The sequence below is a fragment of the Rana temporaria genome, chromosome 5 (genome assembly GCF_905171775.1).
Source record: "Rana temporaria chromosome 5, aRanTem1.1, whole genome shotgun sequence".
Taxonomy (NCBI): domain Eukaryota; kingdom Metazoa; phylum Chordata; class Amphibia; order Anura; family Ranidae; genus Rana; species Rana temporaria.
The window spans coordinates 67,628,404-67,655,644 of NC_053493.1; the positions used below are offsets into that span (position 1 = coordinate 67,628,404).

Genomic DNA, 27,241 nt, shown 5'->3' on the forward strand with positions numbered 1-27,241 from the left:
GCTTGTCCCAAACCAGTGCCCCCAAAAGTACTAAAACCATGAAATCAGTTGGTCCGGCAACTAGCATTTTCACAATTTAGCAGTGACATCCTCAGTGTTCTGTAAGTATAGGTTTCCTTGGAAAAAAAATATATTTTAATTCACAGTCTAATTTAATTTACTATAGCTTGAAAAAAATTTTTGCTTAACTTATTATATTTTCCATCTTTTCATGTTGATTGCAATATATTGCATATTGTTGAACATCTGTTTTGCTGAGTTAAGTAATACAGCAGGCAAGCTCGATTAAGCTTAAAGAAAACACAAAACAGCTAATCCCTGCAGCTATGTTTTCAGTATGCTTCTAGAATTTCCCTCCAGAGTTTAACTGTTACCACTGGAAATAAAAGAAGAGCAGCAAGATTTAATACAATCGTATGTATGGGTATCTCGTTAATGCTTTGCAGTGCTGGCACCCAGGTACAAGGTGAGCATCACTGCTGATTCAACCTATTGCACTCAGTGAACCCCATGAGCCTTAAGCCCCTTTCACACTGGGGCGGTAGGTATGTCGGCGGTCCACCATTACCGTAAATTTTGCAGCAATATTTGGTCGCTAGCGGGGCACTTTTACCCCCACTAGTGGCCGAGAAAGGGTTAAAACTACCGCAAAGAACTGCTGCAGCGAAGCTTTACTGGCGGTATAGCCGCGGTGCCCATTGATTTCAATGGGCAGGAGCGGTGGAGGAGCGGTATACACACCGCTCCTTCACCGCTCCAAAGATGCGGCTAGCAGGAAATTTTTTACCATCCTGCTAGCGCACCGCTCCAGGGCTTTCACACTGGAGACACAGCAGCGCTTTGCAGGTGCTATTTTTATCGTTATAGCGCCTGTAAAGCGCCCCAGTGTGAAAGGAGCCTTAAACCTAAACTCCAGACTTAGCAAATATTGTCAAAATACAATAGGCATGGGTATTCATACTTGAACCTTGGAGGTTTATTTACTAAAACTGGAGATTGCAAAATCTGGTGCAGCTCTGCATGGTAGCCAATCAGCTTCTAATTTCAATTTATTTTAATTAAGCTTTGACCAAAAAAAAAAAAAAAACTGAAGCTGAGTGGTTTCTATGCAGAGCTGCACCACATTTTGCACTCTCCAGTTTTAGTAAATCAACCCCATGGTGTCATTTGTGTGTTTTTTCCAGATCTGTGCAGTAATCCAGTGTGAAACACTGCCTCTCTGCAGGAGCTTCCTTTAATAAAGAACCAGTCACTGCTATTCTTTACCCTGTTTGCAGGGTGACTGGTCTTGTATCCGCCCCCTCCCATAGTTTTCTGCAGGCAGCCTTTAGTGGGTGGGGCCTGCTAAACCCCTCCCACAGTTCTTCTGTCTGCATATGTACACCACAGTGATGATGTCACTACTATTAAGATTAACCACTTGAAGATCAGCCCTTTTTCTGACACTTGTTGTTTACAAATTTAAATCAGTATGTTTTGCTAGAAAATTACTTTGAACCCCCAAACATTCTAAACATTGTGGGGTAGATTCATAAAGACTTACGACAGGCGTATCAGTAGATAAGCCGTCGTAAGTCTGAATCACCGCCGTCGTATATTTAAGCGTATTCTCAAACTGAGATACGGTTAAATATTGCTAAGATACGACCGGCGTAAGTCTCCTACGCCGTCGTATCTTAACTTTATATTTACGCTGGCCGCTAGAGGCGTGTACGCTGATTTACGCCTAGAATATGTAAATCAGCTAGATACGCCTATTCACGAACGTACGCCCGGCCGTCGCAGTACAGATACGCCGTTTACGTAAGTGGTTTTCAGGCGTACAGATAAACCACCAAAAACATGGCGCAGCTAATGTTAAGTATGGACGTCGGAACCGCGTTGAATTTTTCAAATTTTACGTCGTTTGCGTAACTCGTCCGTGAATGGGGCAGGCCGTAATTTACGTTCACGTCGAAAGCATGACGATTTGCCGACGTCATTTGGAGCATGCGCACTGGGATACGTCCACAGACGGCGCATGCGCCGTTCGATCGAAACGTCATTTACGTGGGGTCACAGTTAATATACATAAAACATGCCCACAGCTTCAACATTTGAATTAGGTGGGCTTACGCCGGCCCTAATACGCTACGCCGTCGTAACTTCGGCGGCAAAATCTTTGAAAATACCAAACTCACCTCTCAAAGTTACGGCGGCGTAGCATATAGGAGATACGCTACGCACGCCTAAAGGTACGTGAATCTACCCCTGTATATATTTTTTAACAGAGATCATAGAGAGTAAAATGGCAGCCATTGCAATATTTTATGTCATACTATTTGTGCAGTCTTTCAAATGCAATTTTGTTGGAAAAAATACGCTTTCATGAATTAGAAAAAGTTTTTTTTTTTTTTGCATAATGTGAAAGATGAAGTTACGCCAAATAAATAGATACCTAACATGTCATGCTTCAAAATTGTGCACGCTCGTGGAATGGCGACAAACTGCATTACTTAAATATCTCCATAGGCATTGCTTTGAATTTTTTTAGAGCTGTTTAGAGTTACAGAGGAGGTCTAGGGCTAGAATTGCTCTCACTCTAACGATCGCAGTGATACCTCACATGTGTGGTTTGAACACCGTTTACATATGTGGAAGGACTTATGTATGTGTTCATGCCTGCTCGCAGGCTCGATGGGGTGGGGCGCTTTACTTTCTTTTTTTCTTTTTTTTTTTACTTTTTCTTTTTACACAGCCCCTTTAAAAAAATAATTCTATCACTTTTATTCCTATTACAAGGAATGTAAACATCCCTTGTAATAGAAATAAGCATATCAGGTCCCCTTTATTGTGAGATCTGGGGTCAAAAAGACCTCACATCTCACATTTACACGTAAAAAGCAAAAAAATCAATTAAAAAATTACATTTTACATTTACAAAAATAAATAAATAGGCCCTTTAAGGCCGTTAGGCAGAAGTCACGTCAAGGGCATAGAGTCAAGTGGGGGGCCATTTGCCCTCACTCAACTTCCTGCCCATCACTCCAGGGGATTGGATCGTTTCCCCCTTTACCAATGGCTCCAGTAAGCAGGGAAACGACCGGGAAAACAACAGGCACTTCTCCAGCTGCCTATAAAAGTGATCCTGTGGCGAATCCGCTGCAGCAACCACTGTATCGCCCACTGTATAAAAAAATACCGGGGTTAACTACGGTATATAATGTCAAAGTGATGACATATATATACAGTGGGCGTTCCAGAAGAGGTTAAACAGAAGCCAAGATTGCAGGAGAGGAGGGTTTCCTTCCACTTTAATGTACTGATCAGAGTCTCAGGAGGTAGAGGTGAGGCTGTAGTCTCATACACACGATTGGACTTCCATCGGACAAATCCGTGGAATTTTGTCCGAAGGGCGTTGGCTGTGAACTTGTTCTGCATACAGACGGCAGAACTTTTTCAGCCAACATACATAAAAACTATGGGCCAGATTCAGATACAATGGCGTATCTTTAGTTGGGCTTAGCGTATCCTACTTACGCTACACCACCGCAACTTAGACAGGCAAGTGCAGTATTCACAAAGTACTTGCTCCGTAAGTAAATGGGCCGGCGTAAGCCCGCGTAATTCAAAGTAGGCTGGTAGGGGGCGTGTTGTATGGAAATGAATCGTGAATCGGGGTATCTAGCTCATTTGCATATTTGACGCGGAAATGTACGGAAGCGCCTCCAGCGGCCAGCGTAAATATGCACCCCAAGATACGACGGCGTAGGAGACTTACGCCGCTCGTATCTTGGCAACAGTGAGGCGTATCTGATTCTATGAATCAGTCGCAAAGATACGACGGCGCACATTCGGACTTACGGCGGCGTACGTGGAGATACACCGTCGTAAGTCCTTTGTGAATCTGGGCCCTTGTGGTTTTTCTGCTCTTTAGCGCCACCCTTTGAACAACTTCTGCTAATGTTGTCTTATGGTTAGCATTGGTTCGGAGCATGCTTGTTTGTACTTTGAATTTTAGTCCGGCGGACTTGTGTACACACGATCGGATAATTCGACTGAACACATTTATTGTCGGACAATTTGAGAGCATGGCTATCCATCATTTGTTGTCGGAGATTCCGACAATTGCCAGATGGAGCATACAGACGGTCGGATTGTCCGACAAAACCCTTCCATCACACTATTGTTGTCGGAATATCCGATCGTGTGTACGGGCCTTAAGATTGTTGCAAGAAAAGTACAGGCAACAGTTTTTTGGGGGGTTTTGGATAGAGTATGGGAGGGTTATAACCCATCAGTTTTTTTTTTACATGACCCATTGGGGAGATTATTTCCCTTCACTTCCTGCCCCATAGCCAAAACCGAAAGTGAGGAAATCTCTGCAAATTAAGGGAATCTCTTGGGGCCCTACAGGACACCAGAACGAGTGCCCCTATTGGAAGATTTCTCTTCAATTACTTTTCTGAGGCCAACCCAAAATATGGGATTTTCTTTTACTTTAATTTTTTATGACAATGGTAAACAAGACAAATAGAGATGGTGAATCTCCCTCTGGTGCACAGACAGCAATAAAAATCTAGCAGGTATTCTAATCTAAACCACTCTAAATCTATTCCACTCTATCTAATCTATTCCACTCTTTCTAAATCTATTCCACTCTATCTAAAACTGTAAAAAAAAAAGTTTTGCCTTTAGTTATACGGTAACAGCATGCTCATGCGTTTGTTATGCTATGCTCAGACTGAATTGCCTAGGATTGTGACAAGTTTACTTTAGTGAAAAGTAATCTGTCAGTTAGCATTTAGCAAATACGCGTCTATATTTGGTGCATTTGATAAGTAATATCAGGATTTAGTAACGATTGAGAGCAAAGAGTACTAAGTAGTCATTAGTATCTATTTTATGATGTCTCATTTATTAGTTTAGTTATTTTTATGCCACACTATTCAGTACAATTGTAAAGCCAAGACTATGCAGTATGTAGTCATGGTAACAACACTCACCGCTCTCCAGTATATGCAGCCAGAAGGTTAATGTAATATTATATTAGAGTTGTATGTCTCATTACAGTTTAAACACATAAGTGAATCACAGAAACTTGTATTCAGACTGATTTGATAGAATAGTTACGATAAAAATGTACAACTTAATACAGTACTTGCGATTTCTGTGACTCGTTTGATATTTTTGAAATTAGGTTTTATTTAGATGGATATTTACAGGACAGTTTAACAAAAGAATAAAATAATAAGATCCACAATATGCAGAAGATGGCATTTTCATTTTATGTCTTTGATTCTGCTTTTTATTTAACGTTAAGTGAGTGCTGCATTTCTTGATTTCATTAACAGTGCTGTAGAACAAAGTCCAAAACTTTTTTTCATCATTTTGGATGGAGTAAGCGAGGGTTATTACTCATGTCAGGATGTTTTTTGCCATATTGTATGTGTCCATTTGAGAGATTTTTCTTCACTTTCTGTCCCACAGCCTAAACAAGAAGTGAGAGAAAATCCCTCCAAAGTGAGGGAATCCATTTGTGGCACCTTGTTCACCAGAACTAGCATTCCTTCACTAAGATTTCCCATCTATACACATTCTAGTGACAACCCAAAATGTGTGAATTTCTTTTATCCTCTCTCTTAGTGATAACAGTAAACAGGACACATATATAGGCTATATCTCCTTAACTGGGACACAGAATAATAAAAAAAGTCACATGTGTTCTAATCCCTTTCCACTCTATCCAAAACTAAGGATAACATTTTGTCTTTTAGTATATTTTAACAGTGCATAGAACTTTTTTTTTTTTAAGTTTTAGATGAGAGAAGTATTGCATCCTCTTTCAGGTTTTTACTTCTGTGTCCCAGTTTTGGAGAATTTCCGCCACTTCCTGTGATTTTCTATCGTGACGAGTGTCTATAGTGATCAGGACAGGAAGTCATGAAAAAAAAAAAAGCAATACTAACCAGACAGAGGTCCTGTCCCTTCTTTGCATTGCTAAGAAAAGTATTCCTGTTGCTGTCTGTGTTCCCCTTTTCCCATGTTTCACTGCTTCACATGTTCCCATGTGTTCACTGCACTCTCTGTCCTGGTGAATGTTGGCTGGGAAAGGACTCTGACTGGGACACAATTTTTTTTGTGTGTGCAACGTCAAAGGAAATGTGGCCAAATGTTTGTAATGCTTGGCACTTGATCTTAGAATTAATGACCAGATCTTGACGAGATCCCCACTTGCCTGCTACTAGTCATCTTAAAGTATTTGTGAAGGCTGCTTTTTTTTCCTAAAATAATAAAAGAAGTTATACTTACCTGCTCTGTGCAAGGGTATTGCGAAGAGCAGCCCCTTACTTACTCTTCCTCTTCTCCAAGTGCCCACTAAGCAAGATGTGTGCTAAGAGGACACCAATGAGGGAGCGCTCCCAAGCAGAGCTGTGTGCATCCATAGACACACACAGTGCTGCTCAGCCACGCTCCTCCCCCACTCCCTTCTCACAGAATTTGACTGACAACAACAGGAACAATTGTCTTGTTTTGCTCTCAGTGTAGCCTGTGAGAAAAGGAAGATAGGAGAGAAGACCTGTTGTTGGGACAGCACTGGTTGGAGAAAGGGGGGGGGGGTTTAGAATAGCTATTGGGAGTTTTTTTTCTATCTTAATGCAGGAAACTCATTGAGGTAGGTTAAAAAAAAAGTTTCACTTTAGAACCACTTTAAGTTAATTTGCAATTTCCCCAAGGAAACTGAACATTTATGGGATTTAAATCTCTTGAGTTGGTACCAGTGAAACAACACACACACAATAATGAAAAAGAACATTTACTTAATTGACAACAGATGACAGGTAATGGAAAATAGCAGTCCCAGATCTCGCTCGAAGGTTCTGTCCATCTCAGCGAGGGGGACAATCCTGCAGACATTAGTCCAGGCTTATGAGTTTTGATGGTCTTAAAGCACACTGACCAGACCAATGACCTGATTAAAATACATGTTCTGCTTTCACAGTTGCAAATGAACACAAACTGACAGCCCTGGCATATTAGAAGTCTTGCTATAGGGAAACGTATGCTTGAATCTAAATCAAACATTCTCTTAGCATTGGCCTGCAATAGCCAAAGCTTTGCTGCTTTCTCATTCAGACTGGGGCTCTTTAAAATAAAATAGTAAGTAATAGAAAGCATACCGGTATTGTGATATACAGTACTGTACTTTCAGTAAAACTTTATTAAATTACAATATCTAGTACAAACAATCTTGATAATACAGCTTGTCACATACTCTGAGGAAGAGGGTCCGCCCTTGATATGCGTCAGATAGGACACCCGCTGGAGACAGTGGCTACATGCTGTTCAGCGGGACTGGCAATGGACGATCCCCCGCTTATAGAGATTTGAGTTGGTCTCATTCTGGATGTTTTTATGTGACAAGCTGTGTTATCAAGATTGTTTGTGAGTATTAGATATTGTCAGTTAATAAAGTTTTACTCAAGGTATATCACGATGTCTGCACTTTCCATTTGCTTTTTAGTTCACAGCACAGTGGTAGCAATGAAACTACAATGCTTCTAATATGGTATTTTATACACTATCAATAACATGAAAGTGTATCTATATCCAAAAGTTTTTTCTTTTAGTTTTTGATAAAGTGTGGAGGGATTAATGCTCCTATCAGATTTTACTGCTTGGTTTTCACAGTACTTTACAATATAGAGGAAGACAGTACAGCTACAGTACAAATCCAAACAAGAAGGTTAGGAGGGAATGCTCATGAGAGCTTACAGTCTACTTGGGAAGGGCAAGCAATTCAAAAAGGTAATAACAATATAAGGAATGAGCTGATGGAAGTAAAGGTTCAGTTCTTAGGCTGAGGTCAGATAGGCTTCCCTGAAGAGATGAGTTTTCAGGGATCATCTAAAGGCAGACAGGGTAGGAGACAGTCGGCTAGATAGGTAGGAAATTCCAGGCAATTTCAGGCATTGGGGAAGCTCTGGAGAAGTCTTAAAAATGAACATGGGAGGAGGGGAAGAGAGAGCTAGAGAGCAGGATGTATTGGGAAAATTAAGGCTATTGACTAGGGTGATAATCCAAGGCAAGGTTGGTGATGTAGCTTGTTGGTAAAAAGTTGAATGGCTCTAAATGTGTTTTGTTAGTATTTGGAATTGTATTCACTTGGCAAGCAGAAGTCAATGGAGGGATTGGTGGACACTAAACATTTGCTAAGGTGGATGAATCTGGCAGCAGCAGTCATGTTAGGCTGGAGGGGGGATAGCCTTTTATAGCTAGGCCAAAAAGGGAGTTCCAATAATCAAGGCAAGAAATACCAAATGGCCGAATTAGTAGTTTGGTGGTGTAATTTGTTTAAAAAGAGTTTGTTTTTGAAATGTAACAGAGGTGAAGGTGGCAAGGTTTGGACAGTGACTGGATGTGGGACTAAAAGGACTGGTCGTGGATTACACTTAGCACCCTGGCATGATGAGAGGGACTAATAATTGTGTTGTTGAGTAAAAACAGAAACCCAGGCACAGACACCCAAGTTATAAAAGCGTTTACTTAAGGTGAACTTAAGAAACCGCTTACGCAACTGTGAGCTATTTATCTGTATCGTTTTCTATAGTTGTGTTATTGATATTGATAGAAAAGTCGAGGGAGGAGGCATTGGGGGGAAACTATGAGTTTAGTTTTTAAAAAGATTATTTTGAGGAAGTGGTTTGATATCCATTCTGTTAGTAAGTAAATTAGTGATGCACAAGGCGACTAAAGGGTAGAATTGAGCGAAACATGTGGGTGTCATTAGCATAGAAAAGTCATTCGATGTTATCAACTGATCAAGGGAAGTGGTGTAGATAGAGAATAGAAGGGGTTCAGGGACAGAGCCTTGATGGACCTCTACAGAAAGAGGAGGAGAAGAGAAGGAGTTGTAGGTAATATTGAAGGAGTGCTTAGATATGTGGGAGTAGAACCAGGAAAAAGCAGAATTTTGGAGGCCAAGGAATTTGAGTTTTTATGAGGAGGAACAGGTGGTAAACTGTATAAAGGCAGCAGAAATGTCTATTATTATGAGTACGGGGTAGTGTCCAATTTATTTTAGCAGTTAAACTGTTACACACTGGCCATAAACTTGCCAATTTAGCAGGAAACAGTGTTTGGTCAGTGTCTATAGCTGTCTTTCCGGCTTTTGTTTGTAAGGACATGCTGGAAAACCAATCAGAAAGATGCAAGGTGGATGATTTACTAAAACTGGAGAGTGCAAAGTCTGGTGCAGCTGTGCATGATAGCCAAACAGCTTCTAATTACAGCTTGTTCAAGTAAGCTTTGAAAAATACCTGGAAGCTGATTGGTTTCAGGGCAGAGCTGCACCATATTTTGCACTCTGCAATTTTAGAAAATCAACCCCAAGGTGTTCTGTAAATGGTGCCATGCTGAGCAAGCCCCCCCCCCCCCCTTCCCCTAAAGTTACTATGCAGCAAGGCAGCACTAGGCAAGGACCTGGAAGACAGTGGTGATCACTGTAGTACTGGCAGCTACTACAGTGATTCTCTGCTTCCTCACTGGATCCACAGCTATGGTCAGTGCATACTTACAGCTGGACCAATGTACTTATGCAATAAAATCCATACCTGGAGTTCAGCTTAAAATCCTGTTGTCCTGTCCCAGTTAGAATCAACACAATGCAACTTCTGAGCCTGTTGTCATGCTTGATGTCTGATGTTAGACTTTAATAATCAGATCTTAAAGAGATCTCCAATTGCCTGGCGCTATTCATCTTAGGTTCATTTGCCATGACCGCTAGGAAACTCACTATATTTGTAATTTAAGACTCTTAACATAGTACCAATAAAATAACATACAGACACAAGTAACAAGAATGAAAAGTAAAGTTTGCTCATGCTTAGGTTCTGTCCATCTCAGTGAAGATGGCTAATCCTGCAGACTTCTGACTCAAGCCCTCTAACCAGGCAAGGTGTAAATTGGTTAGTTTTCTCAATTTGGGAGACAGTCCAGAAACCTAAATTACTGAACTGATTGGTCGGAAAAGCTACTGCTCATTTCACTGCTCTCTGTAGTAAGCAAGAATGTTGCTCTGTTAAATCTATTTCTGACTTTGGTGGAATTATTAAAAATATGTATTAATCTAGCAATAAAATATTTCAAGTATAAGAATGAATCTTAGGGCACATTTGCCTGTACAGTGTAAACACGCTGGTGTATTTTGGTGCCTCGGATGTCCTAATGCTGTGTACGGTCACCCATAGTCATGAATGGATGATGGTCCATACTGTAGCTGTGCACAGCCATCTTCACCCATTCATGTCTATGGCCAGCTGTACGCACCAATAGCAAATAAGTAAATAGCAAATAAGGTATATTTGTAAAAAAAATTGGAGTACATCTATGATCTTGTTTTACATTTCTTATGTTAAAAAAATGAATTTATTTTTAAGTTGACTAACACAAAGTTTTTCATAGTGAACAGGTGCAAGCACATAGTGAGGAAATTCCGGGGTCACCTTCGTACAAAAATAGAGTCTGGGGAAGGGACAGTCCCAGTGAAAACCCGGCTGCCTGTACAAACGTGGGATGGAGTATTATCAGGAGAGCAACTTATCACAATGTCCTGTACAGACAAGATTACCAGGTAACACTAATCTCTGCTTTGAGAACATGTTCAGTTTTTCATCCTTAGCCACTTCAGCTTTTCTACCTTCTCTTCTCTTATGGACCAGTTTTTACATTTCCACTATGGGCCTGTTTATTTCGCAATACTGTAACTTTTTCATTACTTAAGATAACATAGTAATGCATATATTGTTTCTGGAGGACAAGCCAAGCTTTATTTTTGCAATACTGTCTTGCAAAAACATTATTTTTTTACTAATCTATTGAAAAAAAAGACAATAAAAATAAGAAAAAAAATGTTTTCCTATTTTTACCAGTGCCATTATTTTTGGGCAAAACTGAAAAAGAACAAAAAAACAATAGTAAATAAAATCTGCATAAAGATATCAGCTAAGTGGAGATGGGGAGAGAGGAGTTAATTCATTAGGGTTCACTAAGCGTTAACAACGTGTTAAATAGAAATATGTTTTATTTAATAATCTTCTTCTTTTTTTTTTTTTAAAAGGGGGCTTCCAAGAAGCCACACAACAAAATAACAGGACTTTTTGGGGTGCTTATATTTTCTGGAGTTGATCAGTGAATTTTACAAAACAAATTATTTATTTTATAATATAAAATAATAAGAAGTCATATGTTATTTTACCCTCCCTGGCGGTATGATTCTTTCTGGTTTTAGGTGCTGAAAGCGGTACAATTATTTTGCATGAAAATTTGGCATTTTATATTTAAGGCCTTTAATTCTTAGGAATAACTTAAATCTGACCAAACAGGAGTCTAGTAGACATCCTGGGTATGATAAAGTTTGAAACACAAAATCATAAATTATAATTTAATAAATAACTATAAATAATTATAACAACAAATAATATAATTATAATAAAAATTATTCAAAAATGTAATTAAATCAAAAACACTGAAATTTGCTCAGTTGCAGAATTGTCGCTGTCATTACTTTTATTGTTTGATGATGAATTTCCCCACAAATCGCTATCGCTCAATTCTGCAAGTGCTTCTAATTTATTATTTATTTTATAAAAGTGCATGTAGGACACTGGGCAGACCACTAGGGACAAAGGGGGTGTGTATTTATTTCATACAGTACTGTAATCTATAAGATTACAGTATACTGTATGTATTGTGTTTATTTACTTTTTTGAATTTGGCGCCGATCTCTGCCCCCGTGCGTCATAGCGTCGCAGGGAATGGAGCTCGGCGGCACACGGGCACTGTGTGAATCGATCGAGGCGGCAGCTCAATCACACATCGGGGAGGCACCACAGGATCCAGGGACAAGGTAAGTAACTCTGCCTGCCTGGATACTGCGAGCGAGTCCTCTGCCGCCCCACTTGTATACAAGCGCATAACATTCCAGCTAAATGTAAGTGTGATAGCTGCAATAAATCTTCTTTTTACTCAAAACAAGATTACGCTATGTGGCCACCTTTCTTTGCCTTTTCTCCATATTACTGAAACTTTTTTGAGAAACCAGCCCGGTGACTCCATCCCCAGTTTTAAGGTCTGGGGAGACTTTGCCCATTGGTTTAGCTGAGGCTCTGAAGACCAGCTGATCTTCGATCCGCACATCGATTGTTGCTGTTGGGATTTATACAAAGCCTTTTTGACTTTTGGTGACGTATGTCCCTTAAGTCCACTTGGTCCGGTAAGCCTGCATTCTTTCCGGTGGTGGGAACATTGCACATGGAAGAAGTCACTTACTTGACACTTTGATGCCATTCATATTCACTTGGTGGATTTTTACAACGTCTATGGACTTTATATACAGTATGTATTATTTTATACATTTGTCATATGATACACAATTGACTATTTATATTTACATTGTGTTCACTGTCACGGTCTATACACATATATGTAATAGTTTTCAATGCTTTCCATTAGGATTAACATTGTCTAAGCGCTACACATTATTTCCATTTCTATTTGTTTGCTTTTTTCAAATTAGCCGTGTTAGCAGCTCATATTTCCATTGGCAGCGCAGGGTATCCACACCTATTTTCACCTGATTTTCTAATGGTTAGTGGGGACAGATCGTCATTTTTTTTTACCACAAAACGAGAAGATTCGAAGAAGCAACATGGAAAAATTATTCTTGAACAAATACATTTCTAACAGTGAATGTGGTTTTCGATCAAGAAAGCCCATTTACTCCAAAAACAATTCTAAAAATCTAAAAAAAAAATAAGTATTTTCAAGCCTCATTCATCAAGCTATCAAATGTACTGCTGAGAGTTTCTGCTTAAATGTTCCTGCAAATACTCGTACAAATGTTAACCTAAAAATCTAGTAGTGTAAGGCCAGTTTTAGAAATACCGCCACTTTGTAGAAATTTACTCTCACTTCTTGTTGCATCTCTAGGATAGAAAGTGAAATTTCTCCAACAGGACATAGACTATTAAAAAAACAACCTTACAGGGGATGCAATCTTTCCCTGCTTTGTTCATAGCTAAAACATAAGAATGTTGCCTATACATACACTTTTATTTTTCATTAATTAATTAAGATAATTAATTAGTAATGTAATTACCAGTTATTCCTTTTTCTTATCTTCCAAATGATTCCATACTAAAATGTAGAATCAGACTTTCAGTAGGGGTGTCTTAAGCAGTTGCTGACATGAGAGGAGTCAAGGAGCAGAAATAAGGGGGAGAAGACTCCTAATTGTGAGATGGTTTATACTTGGTGTCTGCACATACCGTATATACTCGAGTATAAGCCGAGGACCTAATTTTACCACAAAAAAACTGGGAAAACGTATTGACTCCAGTATAAGCCTAGGGTGAAAATGCAGCAGCTACTGTAAGAGGGTCAACAATGCCCATTTGCACAACTCACTGTGCCCATTTGCAACCTCACTGTGCCAAACCTCACTGTGCCCATTGCAACCTCACTGTGCCATACCTCACTGTGCCCATTGCAGTCTCACTGTACCATACCTCACTGTGCCCATTGCAGTCTCACTGTGCCATACCTCACTGTGCCAAACCTCACTGTGCCATACCTCACTGTGCCTATTGCAGTCTCACTGTGCCCGAGTACCTGAAGTCTTGACAGACATCCATTTTTTAAAAGTCGCGGCTTCCTCCTGGCATTCCGTTCCGTGATAGGCATTTAACACTTTGTTCCGCCTAACACGGAGGTCCTCTCATCCTCGGACTGTTTCCCAGAAGACACTGTGTTCAGTGTTCCACCAATCACGGACATTCTTTCATCCTCGGACAAGAGGACCACAAGTTTTTACATTGATATCTTGGCATTTAGTTGCTGGTAGCTTTGAGGGCCAAAAAGGAAAATGGCAGTTTAGAGATTAAAGCAATATTAAAACAATAATCAAAAATGTAATATATTGCAGCAAAGTGAGAGATTTAATTTAAGGGTTCTGATCAAATGTTCATTTGTGTTAGGTTAAAGTTAGGGTCAGGTCAAGTGTTTAGTTAGTATGTATTATGTTAAGTGTTAAGGTTATGTTCAGTTTAATAATTAGGGTTAAGGGCCAGGGATGTAAAGGGTTAACACTTTTTTCTTTTGTTCTCTAGTCCAAAAGCCCCATTCTGGGTACAGAAAGCCATTATATCGATTTTTTACTTCAATTTTGCCCCCCAACTTTTTCACATTAGGGGCCACAATTGCAAGGTGTAGTAACCAATCAGCACTCAATTTCCATACTTCAGACTGCTCACAGCTGATAAAAAGGTCAAATCTAATTGGCAGTTGTAGGTTACTATACTTATCCCATCATCGTTGTTCTTCACACTATTGCAAACTTTATTTATTTTTTCACATCTTTATCTGTAAAATAAATCTGCTGTATTTATGACATTCTGTGACATCTGCACCCTGGCGTCCTAGAGATTGGGAATGCACTTCTTATCCTCCTGCAGACATTTACAGCTAAAGCTTTCACTGAACTTTAGTATTCAAAGGTACTTGTGATTGTTGTTTTTCAAAGAAATAAAACCAGTCCTTTAAGTTAATACATAAGTTCATGTGAGACTTTGTAGGATTTCTTGAAGATTGCGGTACAAAGTCCTTCTAGGCTTAGCTTGTGTTCGGCCTTCTGTGATTGTTTCAGACAGCTACAATCATAGCAGATATATCACAAAGGGAACGTGGGACACTTTCTTCCTCCCAGTGATTTCCATACACTCTATGTCACCCTGGTTAAAACCTGATGGATGCCAGTAGTTTAGTACATTGCCTGTAGCTGATCTGCACTGCTCTGGCATCATATCACACTGTTCTGTTTTGTTTCTGCTTCTTGTTAACTCCTAAACAACCATCTATCTACTGTAGTACAAGTACTTCTTTATTGCCAGGCTGGTTACCTATGTACTACAAGTCTAATTTCTAAATACTAATATATCATATCCTGATTCCTAAAGTGGTTAAAGTGGACCTGGCATGAGATATGATTTTTTCATGCCAAGTGCATCAAAGATAAATAATATGTAAGGCCTCGTTCACATGGGACATAAAAAAACTCTGCATACAGATGCATGCAGGGTCTACGTCTGCACGCATCTGTATGCAGCATAATTAAAATCAATTGGGCTATCCAGACAGGTGCATTGGTAGGCCGGTATGTAGCGGCGTAAAAAAAAAAGGACAGATGCATCATCAGCCACATCAGATTTCCCCTGGATCAACTTTACCTATAAATGTCAGTACCCGGTTATATTATTTACGTTTAGGAAAGCATCCAGGCCTTTTTTAAAGCAATGTACTGGGCTGGCTAGAACCACTTCTGGAGTGGGTCTATTCCACATTTTTACAGCTCTTACTGTGAAGAAGACTTTCCGCATTTGGAGATGAAATCTCTTTTCCTCCAGACGTAAAGTGCCCCCTTGTCCTCTGTGATGGCCTTAAAGGGAATAACTCAACACCAAGTTCACTATATGCAACCTTTATGTATTTGTACATGTTGATCATATCCCCTCTTAATCTTCTCTTCTCAAGATATGTGCAAATTGGCTTAACGTGTTACTAAACCCACAACAGTAAAATCAGTCTGTATATGGCATAGCAATGTTTGGTTTACTCATTGTGGAACTTAAGGGGTTAAATTCTGCATTGTGTAAAAAGGTTGTTTTATCCGTATGCACAGATCCTTCCTTCCTGCACTGCCTATCTGGGGAAGGCCATCTAAGGCCTCGTACACACGACCGAGTTTCTCTGCAAAAACCAGCAAGAAACTTGGGGGGGGGGGTTTTTGCCGAGGAAACCGGTCGTGTGTACATTTTGCGACGAGGAAACTATTGAGGATCCCGTCGAGCCAAAAAGAGAGCATGTCTTCTTTTTCCTTGACGGGAATGGAGAAACTTGCCTTGTCGAGTTCCTTGACAGCCTAACAAGGAACTCGACAAGGAAAACTATGTGTTTTGCCCATTGAGTTCCTCGGTCGTGTGTATGAGGCTTCACACAGGCAGAGTAGCCGACCTTCACATGCTCAGTTGTGTCTTTTATGCTGGAGAGAACAGTTACTTGTTCTCAGAGATAGCCGGGTCACATGACATTGACATCACACATGTGGGCGTGTATACAGGCAGCAGTAGAAATCTCCTCCCTCCTGAACTCTCAGCACTGGAGAAACTCTGCAGGTATATAGTGGCAGTATTTTAATGTAAAAATACGATTTATAAGCTGTGGGCACCGTGGGGGGGGGAGGATGAACTATATTCATATTACTGAGTTTTAGTAACACTTTAAATGCACCCAAGCATGTCTAAATTCATCTAAACGCATTTAAACACAATGGACTTAAAGTCTAATCGCTCATTGTGAAATACTCACCTTAGATCAAAGCGAGGTGCTGTGATTGGCTGGAGCCGCGGTGATGTCCCTCCCACGCATGCACCCAGGAGCCGCCGGTAACAGCATGTCAGCTGAAGCAATGGTACGAGTGAGCTGTTGCTTCAGTGTGCATGTGCCGATGATGTTGGCACATGCTGATACATGGGATATTTCCTAAACTGTGCAGGTTTAGGAGATATCCATGGTAGCTACAGGTAAGCCTTATTATAGGCTTGCCTGTAGTAAAAAGTGGTATGTAAGGGTTTACAAGCACTTTAAATGTGTGTAAATGCAACACATATAAACATGTCTAAAATTGTCTAAACAGATGATTTTTTTATGCAAGCAGGGACCTGAATCCCTTTGTTCCTGCACATGTCTGTCTGAACAAGGCCTAAGGGTGACACTTCCAAGTATTAATTTCCTCTCCCAGAGATCACAGTACCCCCCATGAGAATGCCTTCATGCGAATGATGGTTACATCTTTGTTCAGGAATCATCCAGGGTTGGCATCTACTTAATGTACTTAATGAGATGCTGATTCAAAGTGGGCGCAATCATGTAAATTCTGGTTCCTGAGTAGTTTGTGGTTTTGTTCACAAATGGCTTACTGCTGCAGTCCCTCCCCTTAGGACTTGGTATAAGGTTACAACAGAGGTGACTGAGGAAATGCTTCCTCCTGCTTGCAGAAGACTGGTGATGTAATCTCACTTTAGGCAAAGTCTCTGACTGAAGCTCAATGACTGATTTTTAATTATAAAATAAGCAACTTGTCAGAAATGTATTTATGGTGACTGAAAGGTCTATTTTAAGCCGATGACACATGAGGGTGATTTTTTTAGCAGATATTAATTGATACTAAAAATTGCTAATGACAGCAATTAACAGCAATTTGTAGCTAAGCATAGTGATTGATGCAACATTTCATAGAAAAGCATCAAGAGCAATGGTCACTAGCGATTTTGCCCCTGAGCTGAAACGCTAATGATTTGCTGAGTGACGGAATGACAGATCGTTTAAAAAAAAAATCACTGTTAGTGAACCTATACCAGATCAGTATGATTTTCTTAGTAACAAGTTAATTTAACAAAAGTGGGGGGGGGTTCAGTTGCTGTGAGAAAATTGCCTGTGTGACATTAGCCTTATTCTACCTCTGTAAGAGGTGTTCCGAATAGTCCACATAACATAAGCACAAAGAAATCATGAATTGTTAGTGGAGTTCCTATGCTTCTACAAATTCAAAAACATAGGAAACTGTGTGTGGACTCCAAAAGATTTCATTCAGAAATATTAAATTTACACATTATCATTTCTCCCAGGTTCAGAAACTGAAGCTAAATTGTTAAGTTACCTTCAGAGATGGGCTAGGCTGAGCCTATTTTTGCAATAGTGATTTTAGTCCATTAGTGGCCTGCAATCAATCACTAGTGATTGCTATAAATGCAGCTGTAATAATCCCACAAATTTGCAGCATTGGGCTACCATAAGCAATCAGTAATTACTAGATTCTATACTCCACTGATCCCTACATTTAGCAATTGCTAGCAATTAATCACGAGGCGATCATAGTTGATGATCGCTATAAGTAAAAAATCGCCCCTGTGCCCAGCCTTATCTACCCTGCCTAGCTCTCCTGACTTTAACTATTCCTTCCCTCAAGTTTCTTTATATCATCTGGTTTAAATGTTTTTCACCACTTCCCATCTCTCAATAGTCTCAATAGGCTATAGGGCCCACTCCCAAGCATCTTCGCTCAATGCCACTGGAATTAACCACAAATTACACACCTCTGGTCTATGCCAATCAATCAAATTTCAGCTGTCATTTGCTTGGTGAAGGTTAATTCTACTGTTTTTTTTTTTTACTTAGTGAAAGTCATTGAAGCCCTTAGGAGTACAACATTATGTAGGTAAAGTGCTTGGCAGCTGTTTAAAGAAGAGGTAAATGTCAGCTCTGTCATTCTACCATAAGAAAGCTCTGGCTATGTAGACAGAGTCAGTAGACTCAGTTGAAATTCAACTCCCTCCTCCACGTGCCAAGTTTCTCTTCTAAAGTTTGGCCTCATGAAGTTTTTACATCTGACTTACAGTTGACAATAAAAGGCTTATCACTGTAGTAAGGCATTTAATCTACTTTGCTATTGCATAAGAATCTTGGAATGTCTAATCCCTGTTTTATTTTACCCAGTGTAGTCATGATGTGGACAGCCAACCATGGCGTAAATCCTGCTGCATGATTAACTTCCCTGGCAGGTGTGAACAGCAGACCTCGTAGTGCTGAGCCAGCCTTGGTTCATAGCAGCTGTGTTATCTTATCTGAGCGGTTAAACTGCCCTAGTACTAAATACTAAACATTTAGCTTTTATGTATAGTTATACTTTTACTACTATATTTCAATAGTTCTACATGTTAGTTCATGTTTTGCACAATGGTCATTTAGAAAATTGGCTAAGAATGTCCTTTGGTAGGTTTTTGCTCATTGGCCTCCATGTCATCACTGTTAGCTGGGATTGTCCTAACTTAAAGCATACATCAAGGCAATTTTTACAGTTTTAGATAAAACATGGAAAGCTCTTAAATATCTAAAACTGTAGTAAAGTTGACAAAAGCAATTGGATGCTTCTATTCCTTTTCTAGCCTATGCTTGGAGCGATGTGCACAGGAATGTGGTCACTTGCTTTGGACAGCACCTTCAGCTTTTCTAATGCTGGCCATACACTATACGAAAAATCGGCCAAACCCATTTTTGAAAAACAAACTTTCGGCCGTAGTGCCAAACAATGTAATGACCGACAAATTGTTCAGTGGACATAAATAATTTATTTTTTTTACCTATACCTAGTGCAAACAGTTTGGACGGGAAACACATTAACCTTTCAATTTATCGTTCGTTCGGCAGAACATTTCCAAACTTGTCCTTCGTTTTTTCGGCTCAAAAACGTCCCAACGATTATCGATTTGTGCCCATTAACTGTTCAAAAAACGAACAAACTGTCGAATTTCAGACGATTTTTCGTATAGTGTATGGCCAGCATTTCTCTAGTTTTTATAGATGAGACCTGCAGTGCCCTGCTGTACCCAGTCACTCGTTATTTTATGAGCCAGTTAGATGTAATTGTCCATGCTTCCTAACATTGGCACATGATCCCAAAACACTTTATTTTTTCAGTTTTTTTTTATTTCTCAGTCAACCTTCTGTCAAGCCTCGTACATACGACCGAGTTTCTCAGCAAAAACCAGCAAGAAACTTGCTGTCTTTTTTTTTTGCAGAGGAAACCGGTCGTGTGTACACTTTTCGACGAGGAAACTGTGGATGGTCTCGTCGAGCCAAAAAGAGAGCATGTCTTCTTTTTCCTCGACGACAATGGAGAAATTTGGCTCGCCGAGATCCTCGACAGCCTAACAAGGAACTCGACGAGCAAAACGATGTGTCGAGTTCCTCGGTCGTGTGTACGAGGCTTCATCCTCAAACTGACCAGTTCTAAAAATATAGAAGGGGGGTGGTCGCACTGCCTGAAAATAGAGTTAAATCTTCTAACAGCACATTAACATTCTGCCATGCTAGACCACAGAGACAGGCTATGGCAAATCTAGCAAACTTAGAAGGGGGCCTGCTTAGAAGCACTTGGAAGGAGATCTTCTGATCACCCGAGAAAGATCTAAAAATATGTCAACCTGATGTGAAATGCAAGCTACTGTAAATGCACCTGAAATGTTTGTTATATTTTCCCATCTGCACAGGTCCGTACACATTTTTGCATGCAAAATAGTTCTAATATATGATTTTCAACTATGTATCTCAATGCTTGCCAGGAGATCAGCTTTAGCCTAGGTTCACACTGCTGCGAAATCAAAATCGCTGTAAAATGTGCGATTTTACCGCGATTTCGCGGCTGCGATTTTGCCGCGATTTTGCCGCAATTTCGGCCGCAATTTTATGTAAATCGCGGCCCGAAATCGCAAAAAGTAGTACAGGAACTACTTTTTGAAATCGCAGATGCGGCGTCGCACTGATTAGGACAGTGCCATTGCCGACAATTGCCGCCGATTTGAGATGCGATTTGACATGTCAAATCGCATCTCAAATCGTTCCAAATCGTACCCAGTGTGAACCAGGGCTTAATGATGTGTGTTTTGAACAAAGTAATGAACTGCATTTCACACATTATAGAAAATGAATCAGCATCCTTATTTAAATTATTATTATTCTGCATGATGATGTTGGAGACTTACGTTTTTTTTCCATCCTTAAACCTATATAGTCCAGAAATCTAATAATACGTCTTTGTACCCCTTAGTATGATCTGTCCTTACTGAAAATGGTGTGTATATTTCCTGTTCCTGGAACTAGTTATGAGAGTTCACTCATCTCATCTGTGGCATTTCTATGATTGACAAATGGGGGAAAAATATTTGCTTAAGGTTTATCTATATTGAAGACCAGACAAGGGATTGTGTCTCTGTAAACAGCGCTTTAATATCAAGTGTTTGAACAAAAGAGAGAGGTATTTCTCACTCCATGCTAGCGCTGGAGATGTCCCAGTTAACGTTAACACAAATTTTTTCTTTATTGATTCCGATTTGAAATAAGCTTTTGGATTTGTGATGCAGCAATCATTGGAAGCTTGCATGTTTTTTTTTTTTATTAAAAAAAAAATGTTACAAAAATCATTTAAATGTCAACCTTTATTGGAGATATTTTTTTCCTGTTGGCCTATGTTAGAACTATTACTAGCACAGTGTGGCTTTTTCTTCCTGTTCCTGTCCTCACTGTGGTCCTCAAAGCCCACCCACTGTATATGGTGATCCTGCCATGAAGATCATTGTTCAGGAACTTTCTGTTTTAGGTTGGAAAAACTCTGGGGAAGAGCTAGAAAACCCATCAAGTTCAATATCAAGTTAAGATCAGGAACACAGGGACAAGGCCTCAAACTAGCAGGAGGAAAGTACAAAACTAATCTTATAAAGTATTATTTTACTAAAAGAGTTTATGCTTGGAATAGACTTCTAGCAGCAGTAGTGGGTCAGTCAACTGTATAGTGCATTTTAGGACAAGCATAGACCTGTACTTATTAATAATAAAACATGTGACAATTGCCTAAAAGGGTGAATTCCCTCTAAGGTCATGTTGCATCTCTAGGACAGTAAGGGTAAAATATTCTTAACGGGACTCAGGCAGCAAATGAAAAAAACTGATGGGGGTTTTACCCCTTCTCTACTCTATCCAAAACTAAAGGAAATTGTTTGATTATACATACACTTTAACATACTGCAGTAGTTAATAAAATATTACAGGTGGTACTGGCTTATGTAATGTAGGGTAAACCCTTGTAGAAAATAGCCTCTGGGAAGGGTCAGTTGTTTGGTACCCAAGATGGACTAAAAGTACACAGAGACCAAGGAAAGTGGCACTGGTATTATTTGTTTAATTAGAAGTAACAAATAACATGTGGAAGACATCGGAAAAGGTTCTAACTCAACAGTCCCAAAACAATATGGCAACAGAGCCTTAATATCGTAGGCAACTCAGGTACAACATATAGAAAAAAGTGCAGCGCTAAGTGTATGACAAAAATATCCAATAATAGAAATTAAATAAAGTAATAAAGTAATAATAATCATCATCACATGTGACCACCATAGTGGAAAGACTTGTGAAAAGACTAAATGCGCAAACATAGTCCATAAATAGTCCAATTTTTGGGTGAATGAATACATTCTAATTGTGACTGATTAGGAAAAATTGATAGGAGATCCACCACCCTATGTCATGAGGCTTACCGAAAAGATTGAACCCAGATGAGCATATACCCAATAGGTCAACCAAACTTGTTAAAGATCAGTGCACCATGGAAGGGATGTCACAAGCAGCTCAGATACCAGGAAATCTTGATGAAACCTCAGGCTTGGAGGTCCAAAAGACCCAGACAGGAAATCCAGCCAAAATTGGTATCAGGGACACAACGATGGGGCTCCCAATCATAAATAATGTATCATAGCATCCAACCGATAAAAATATAAAAAAGAAGAAGAACAGGGGCGCACAAAGCGTAATTCTGCAAGTTATCTCACAGCATGTATTAAAAGAAAGGAAACACTCACATTTGCAGTGATGTAAAAAAGCGCTTATAAAATCAAGGTAACAGTGGCATCAGTAGTCCTTTCCGACATGTTTAGTTCTAAGGAACATCATCTGTACTCAGGTACAACAGTTCTCTTCACTTTAAGGCAGTCCCTGTACTTGGGAAAACACTCTAATATTGCTTATGTCACTGGAGCAGCATCTAGTGAAGGGGGGTGGCTGACAGGCGGAGCAGTCGTGCAGGTGGACTTGGTAGACTAATAGGAAGATCCTTATCCAAGCTTTCTAGAGTCCCCAGAAAGCCTAAAAGTGGTATCCCTGCTTTGTCCCTCCTCGGCAGGAACCTCTCCCTAGCACTATATATACTGTCCCTAACCAGCAGGGTGTCAGAAACCATGAATCAGCTTGAGACAGAAGAACAGTTAAATCACACTTGTTTAATAATAAAAAGATAAACAGAATAAGCATAGTCAAAACATAGCCAGAGTTAAGAAACCGGAACCGATAGTCAACCAAGCTAAACGTCAGGGAGCCAGAGATAAACATAGAACAGCAAGCATGATCTGGAACCAGAAGGAACGTCAGCCAAGCAAGTCTTCAACAGGAACGCAGGAGTCTCTGTGATGTTGACCAAGGCCAAGGCAGAGATCATCTCAGCTGGGCAGCCTAAGTAGGCAGGACTGACGAGCAGGATCATTAACAGGTGAATCACTGTGGTGAGATAGGAGCTGGCAATTAGCCAATAGCTGAGCAGCCAGCTCAGAGAAGTAAGGGCTGAGCCCAGCCCTGACACAAGGAACCTGTCCCTATGCAATCCACTTTGCAAATGCATACCAACTGCAGTAGAACAGTGCTATTTATTAGCATTGCCCTCAGTAAAGATGGCCGTGGAAGTCAACCAGTGTTACAGTGTCCAATTGGACAGCTGCTTCCCTAATGATACCAACGGAGGCTTAAGAGGAACAAAGCTCCTCACAACCTTCATTCCCTCTATACCAGTGGTCATCAACCCTGTCCTCAGGGCCCACTAACAGGCCAAGTTTTATGTATTACCTTGGGGAGATGCAGACCAAAATACTGCAATCACTGAGCAGCAAATGATATCACCTGTGATGTATTTCAGTTATCTTGCAAACCTGGCCTGTTAATGGGCCCTGAGGACAGGGTTGATGACCACTGCTCTATACAGCAGCCAGCTAAACAGCACCACCTACAGAGGGGAGGATAAATTGCACCTGCTTACAAGCCAATGTGATATTTCTAAACACATGATGTAAACAATGTATGATACAGTATTATATGTGCAGTAAACCTTCTGAGGATTGACCTCTCAAGGTTCTTAGACTCAGATGCTGGATGCAAATACACCTACAATAAATATAAATTGCTATTTTACACATGATTCCATGCCAAGCATTCTTCCAGGTATGGGTGTCTTTTAGGAAAACAGAACAAATACATGTAACACGTAGTATTTACAATATCTATAAACTCTTGCAAAAACTGCTTGCATCTCCATTAGAAACATAGAAAGAGATTAACTCTACACATGATCCATTTATTATTCATGCTGCAAATATATCAAGACTGTAACACATCCTATTCATCTGCTGCCATAATTGTTCGTTTAGCATTTTGAAAAGGTGAATATTTAATGGTATCCTCTTCTTTCCAAATATTATATTACTTGCCGAAATTGCCTACAGAGATATGCAAATCTGGTCGTCCCAAGTAAATGTTTCATAAAATCAATGACTGTTTAAATTGTGGGACTAAATTGTTTGTATATAAATATTACCTTTTATATTCCATTTGAGTTTTATGTAGATGAACACATTACTTTAATGACCTGTATTTGCAGAGTGAGAGAAGAAGATTCTCTAGAAATTCTCAGCAGCCAGATGGCTGCCTCTTCTAGCATGAGATTAAAAGATGTTTCTAATTCACAGCTCTGCTTCTCAGGCAAATTAATATAGCCAGCTAAATTGCTTGTGTTTTGGAATAAAATTTAAAGGGACCCTTTATTGTGTAAAACGCTCAGTGTCACAGGTTTCTTAAGCAGATTGCAGCTCAGGTACTAGGCGCCTGTTTCAAACATTTGTTAATTAATGGGAAGGACTCCGCGGTAATTGACTGCTTCGGGAAAAGGAAAATATAATGACTCCTGATTAATCATGAAAAGAGATTCATTGCGGAGAGGGAGAACAATAATTGCCCTAACGATCGGGAAATGCTAATTAATGAAAAGGACAATGATGTTAGAAATTAGCTGCAAAATGTTCATTTTCAGACTGTGATTATGTATCCCTGTGTTAAAGTAAATATTGCTGTTTCCCCCTGATGTAGGTAAGCAACGATATGGACAGAGCCAATGTCACATTGGCAGATGTGTAAGACTGAAATACAGTAAAGGGCTGTGGACCATTCACAGCTGGCAGCATTAGGAGTTTACTTGGCACTTTATTGTCAGAAGTTTAGTAGCTTGACTTATTCTACATATTCGTTTGCTTAAAGTCATGTGCTACCCTGATCTGAAACCCAGGGTCCCAACATCTTCTAGATCTATATGTAGCCCTGTGTCCTAAAACAAATTCTCAATCTGTTGTCTAATTCTAACTATACCCTGTGCCCTAAACTGAACAGTGTTGTCTCATCCTAACTTTTCTGTCTGTGTTAATTATAACATTGTCACCTCATCCTAATTTAATCCTCTGCCTTATGTCTAATTAAAACACTTTCATCTTGTCTCAACTTTACCTCAACCTCAGCAGAATTTCACGCTGAGAACTAAAACCTATTTTAACACTGTCACCTCAGCCTAACTTTACCCTTTGCCAAAAGTCCAACACTGTTACCCCATCCTGACTGTTCCTTAACTTCACACTAAACTTTAAAGCTAATTGTTGTAACATTATCACCCTTACCTAACCATACCCTAAATCTAATTCTAACTTAGTCACCTGATTCTTATTTAACCCTCTGCCTCAAAGGGGTTGTAAACCCTCGTGTTTTTTCACCTTAATGCATACTATGCATTAAGATGAAAAAACACCTTGCCGTGTCTGGCCCCCCGAGCTCCCGTTTTACTTACCTGAGCCCCCGAATTTCCGTGAGCGCGATTCCCGCAGCGCTCTCTGCTAGGCTTTTCGTCTCTTCATTGGATAGATTGATAGCAGCGCAGCCATTGGCTCCCACTGCTGTCAATCAAACCCAATGATGCTGTCGCCGGGGGCGGGGCCGAGTCATACACTCAGCGGCTATGGACGCCGAGTGAATGACTCAGGAGCGGGCCCGCAAGGTAAGCCCCTCGGAAGAGAGCTTCCCAGAGGGGGTTATCTAATGCAGGGAGGAGCCACGAGAGCCACCGTGGGACCCCAGAAGAGGACGATCAGGGCCACTCTGTGAAAAACGAACTGCACAGTGGAGGTAAGTATGACAAGTTTTTTATTTAAAAAAAAATACCTGAACCTTTAGTATCACTAGCTATACCCCCACCTAACTTCATACTGTCCCCTAAGACTAAACTCAGCAGTGCCATCTCAGTCCTAACCCCCTGTCCTAAGTTTACTGTAACTTTAACACTGCCACCTTATCCTAACTTTACCCTCTGCCCTAAGTCTAATTCTCCCACCTCATCCTAACTTTACCCTCTGCCCTGAATCTTACACTGCCACCTCATCCTAACTGTACTCCCTAACCAAATTCTAAGACTGCCACCTTATACTAATGTTACCCTCTGCCCTAAGTTTAACACTGCCACCTCATCCTATCATTACCCTCTGCCCTATGTCTAACACTGCCACTGCATCCTCACGTTACCCTCCGCCCTAAGTCTAACACTGCCACCTCATCCTAGCGCTACCCTCTGCTCTAAGTTTTACACTGCCACCTCATTCTAACTTTACAACCTGCCTTAAAGCGGTAGTTCACCCGAAAAAATTTTTTAACATTAGATTGATGATCATTTTGTCAAGGGGAATCGGGTAGTTTTTTTTTTTAAATCGAAGCAGTACTTACCGTTTTAGAGAGCGATCTTCTCCGCCGCTTCCGGGTATGGTCTTCGGGACTGGGCGCTCCTATTTGATTGACAGGCTTCCGACGGTCGCATACATCGCGTCACGAGTAGCCGAAAGAAGCCGAACGTCGGTGCGGCTCTATACGGCGCCTGCGCACCGACGTTCGGCTACTTTTGGAAAATCGTGACGCGATGTATGCGACCGTCGGAAGCCTGTCAATCAAATAGGAACGCCCAGTCCCGCAGCCCATACCCGGAAGCGGCGGAGAAGATCGCTCTCTAAAACGGTAAGTACTGCTTAGATTTTAAAAAAAATACCCGATTCCCCTTGACAAAACGAGCCTCAATCTAATGTTAAAAATTAACTTTTCGGGTGAACCTCCACTTTAAGTCTAATTCTCATGCCGCGTACACACCATCACTTTTTGTGATGAAAAAAAATGACGTTTTTAAAAACGTCACTTTAATTGACTGTGTGTGGGGGAAAACGTTGTTTTATGTCTTGTAAAAAACGACCAAAAAAAATTCAAGCATGCTTCAATTTTATGTGTCGTTTTTCAAAAGTGCACTTTTTACTTCACAGAAATTGACCGTGTGTAGCAAAAAACGTCGTTTTCTAAGACGTTTTTTCATCCACGCATGCCCAGAAGCTACTTATGAAGCAAGCTTTAATGGTAAAACGTGGTGGAACGTAACCTCACTTTGCAAGATCATTGTGAGAAAACGATGTTGTGTAGGCAACTT

General features: G+C 40.3%; 1 protein-coding gene across 1 annotated transcript in view; it reads left to right on the top strand.

Moving 5' to 3' along the window:
- The window catches only part of ADARB2 (adenosine deaminase RNA specific B2 (inactive)), a 411,353-nt gene that overhangs the window by 326,743 nt on the left and 57,369 nt on the right, over positions 1-27,241 (top strand). Inside the window, exon 7 of the mRNA XM_040352667.1 lies at positions 10,444-10,612. Within this exon, the coding sequence (XP_040208601.1) occupies positions 10,444-10,612 (169 nt within the window). The remainder of the gene's footprint in view (positions 1-10,443; positions 10,613-27,241) is intronic.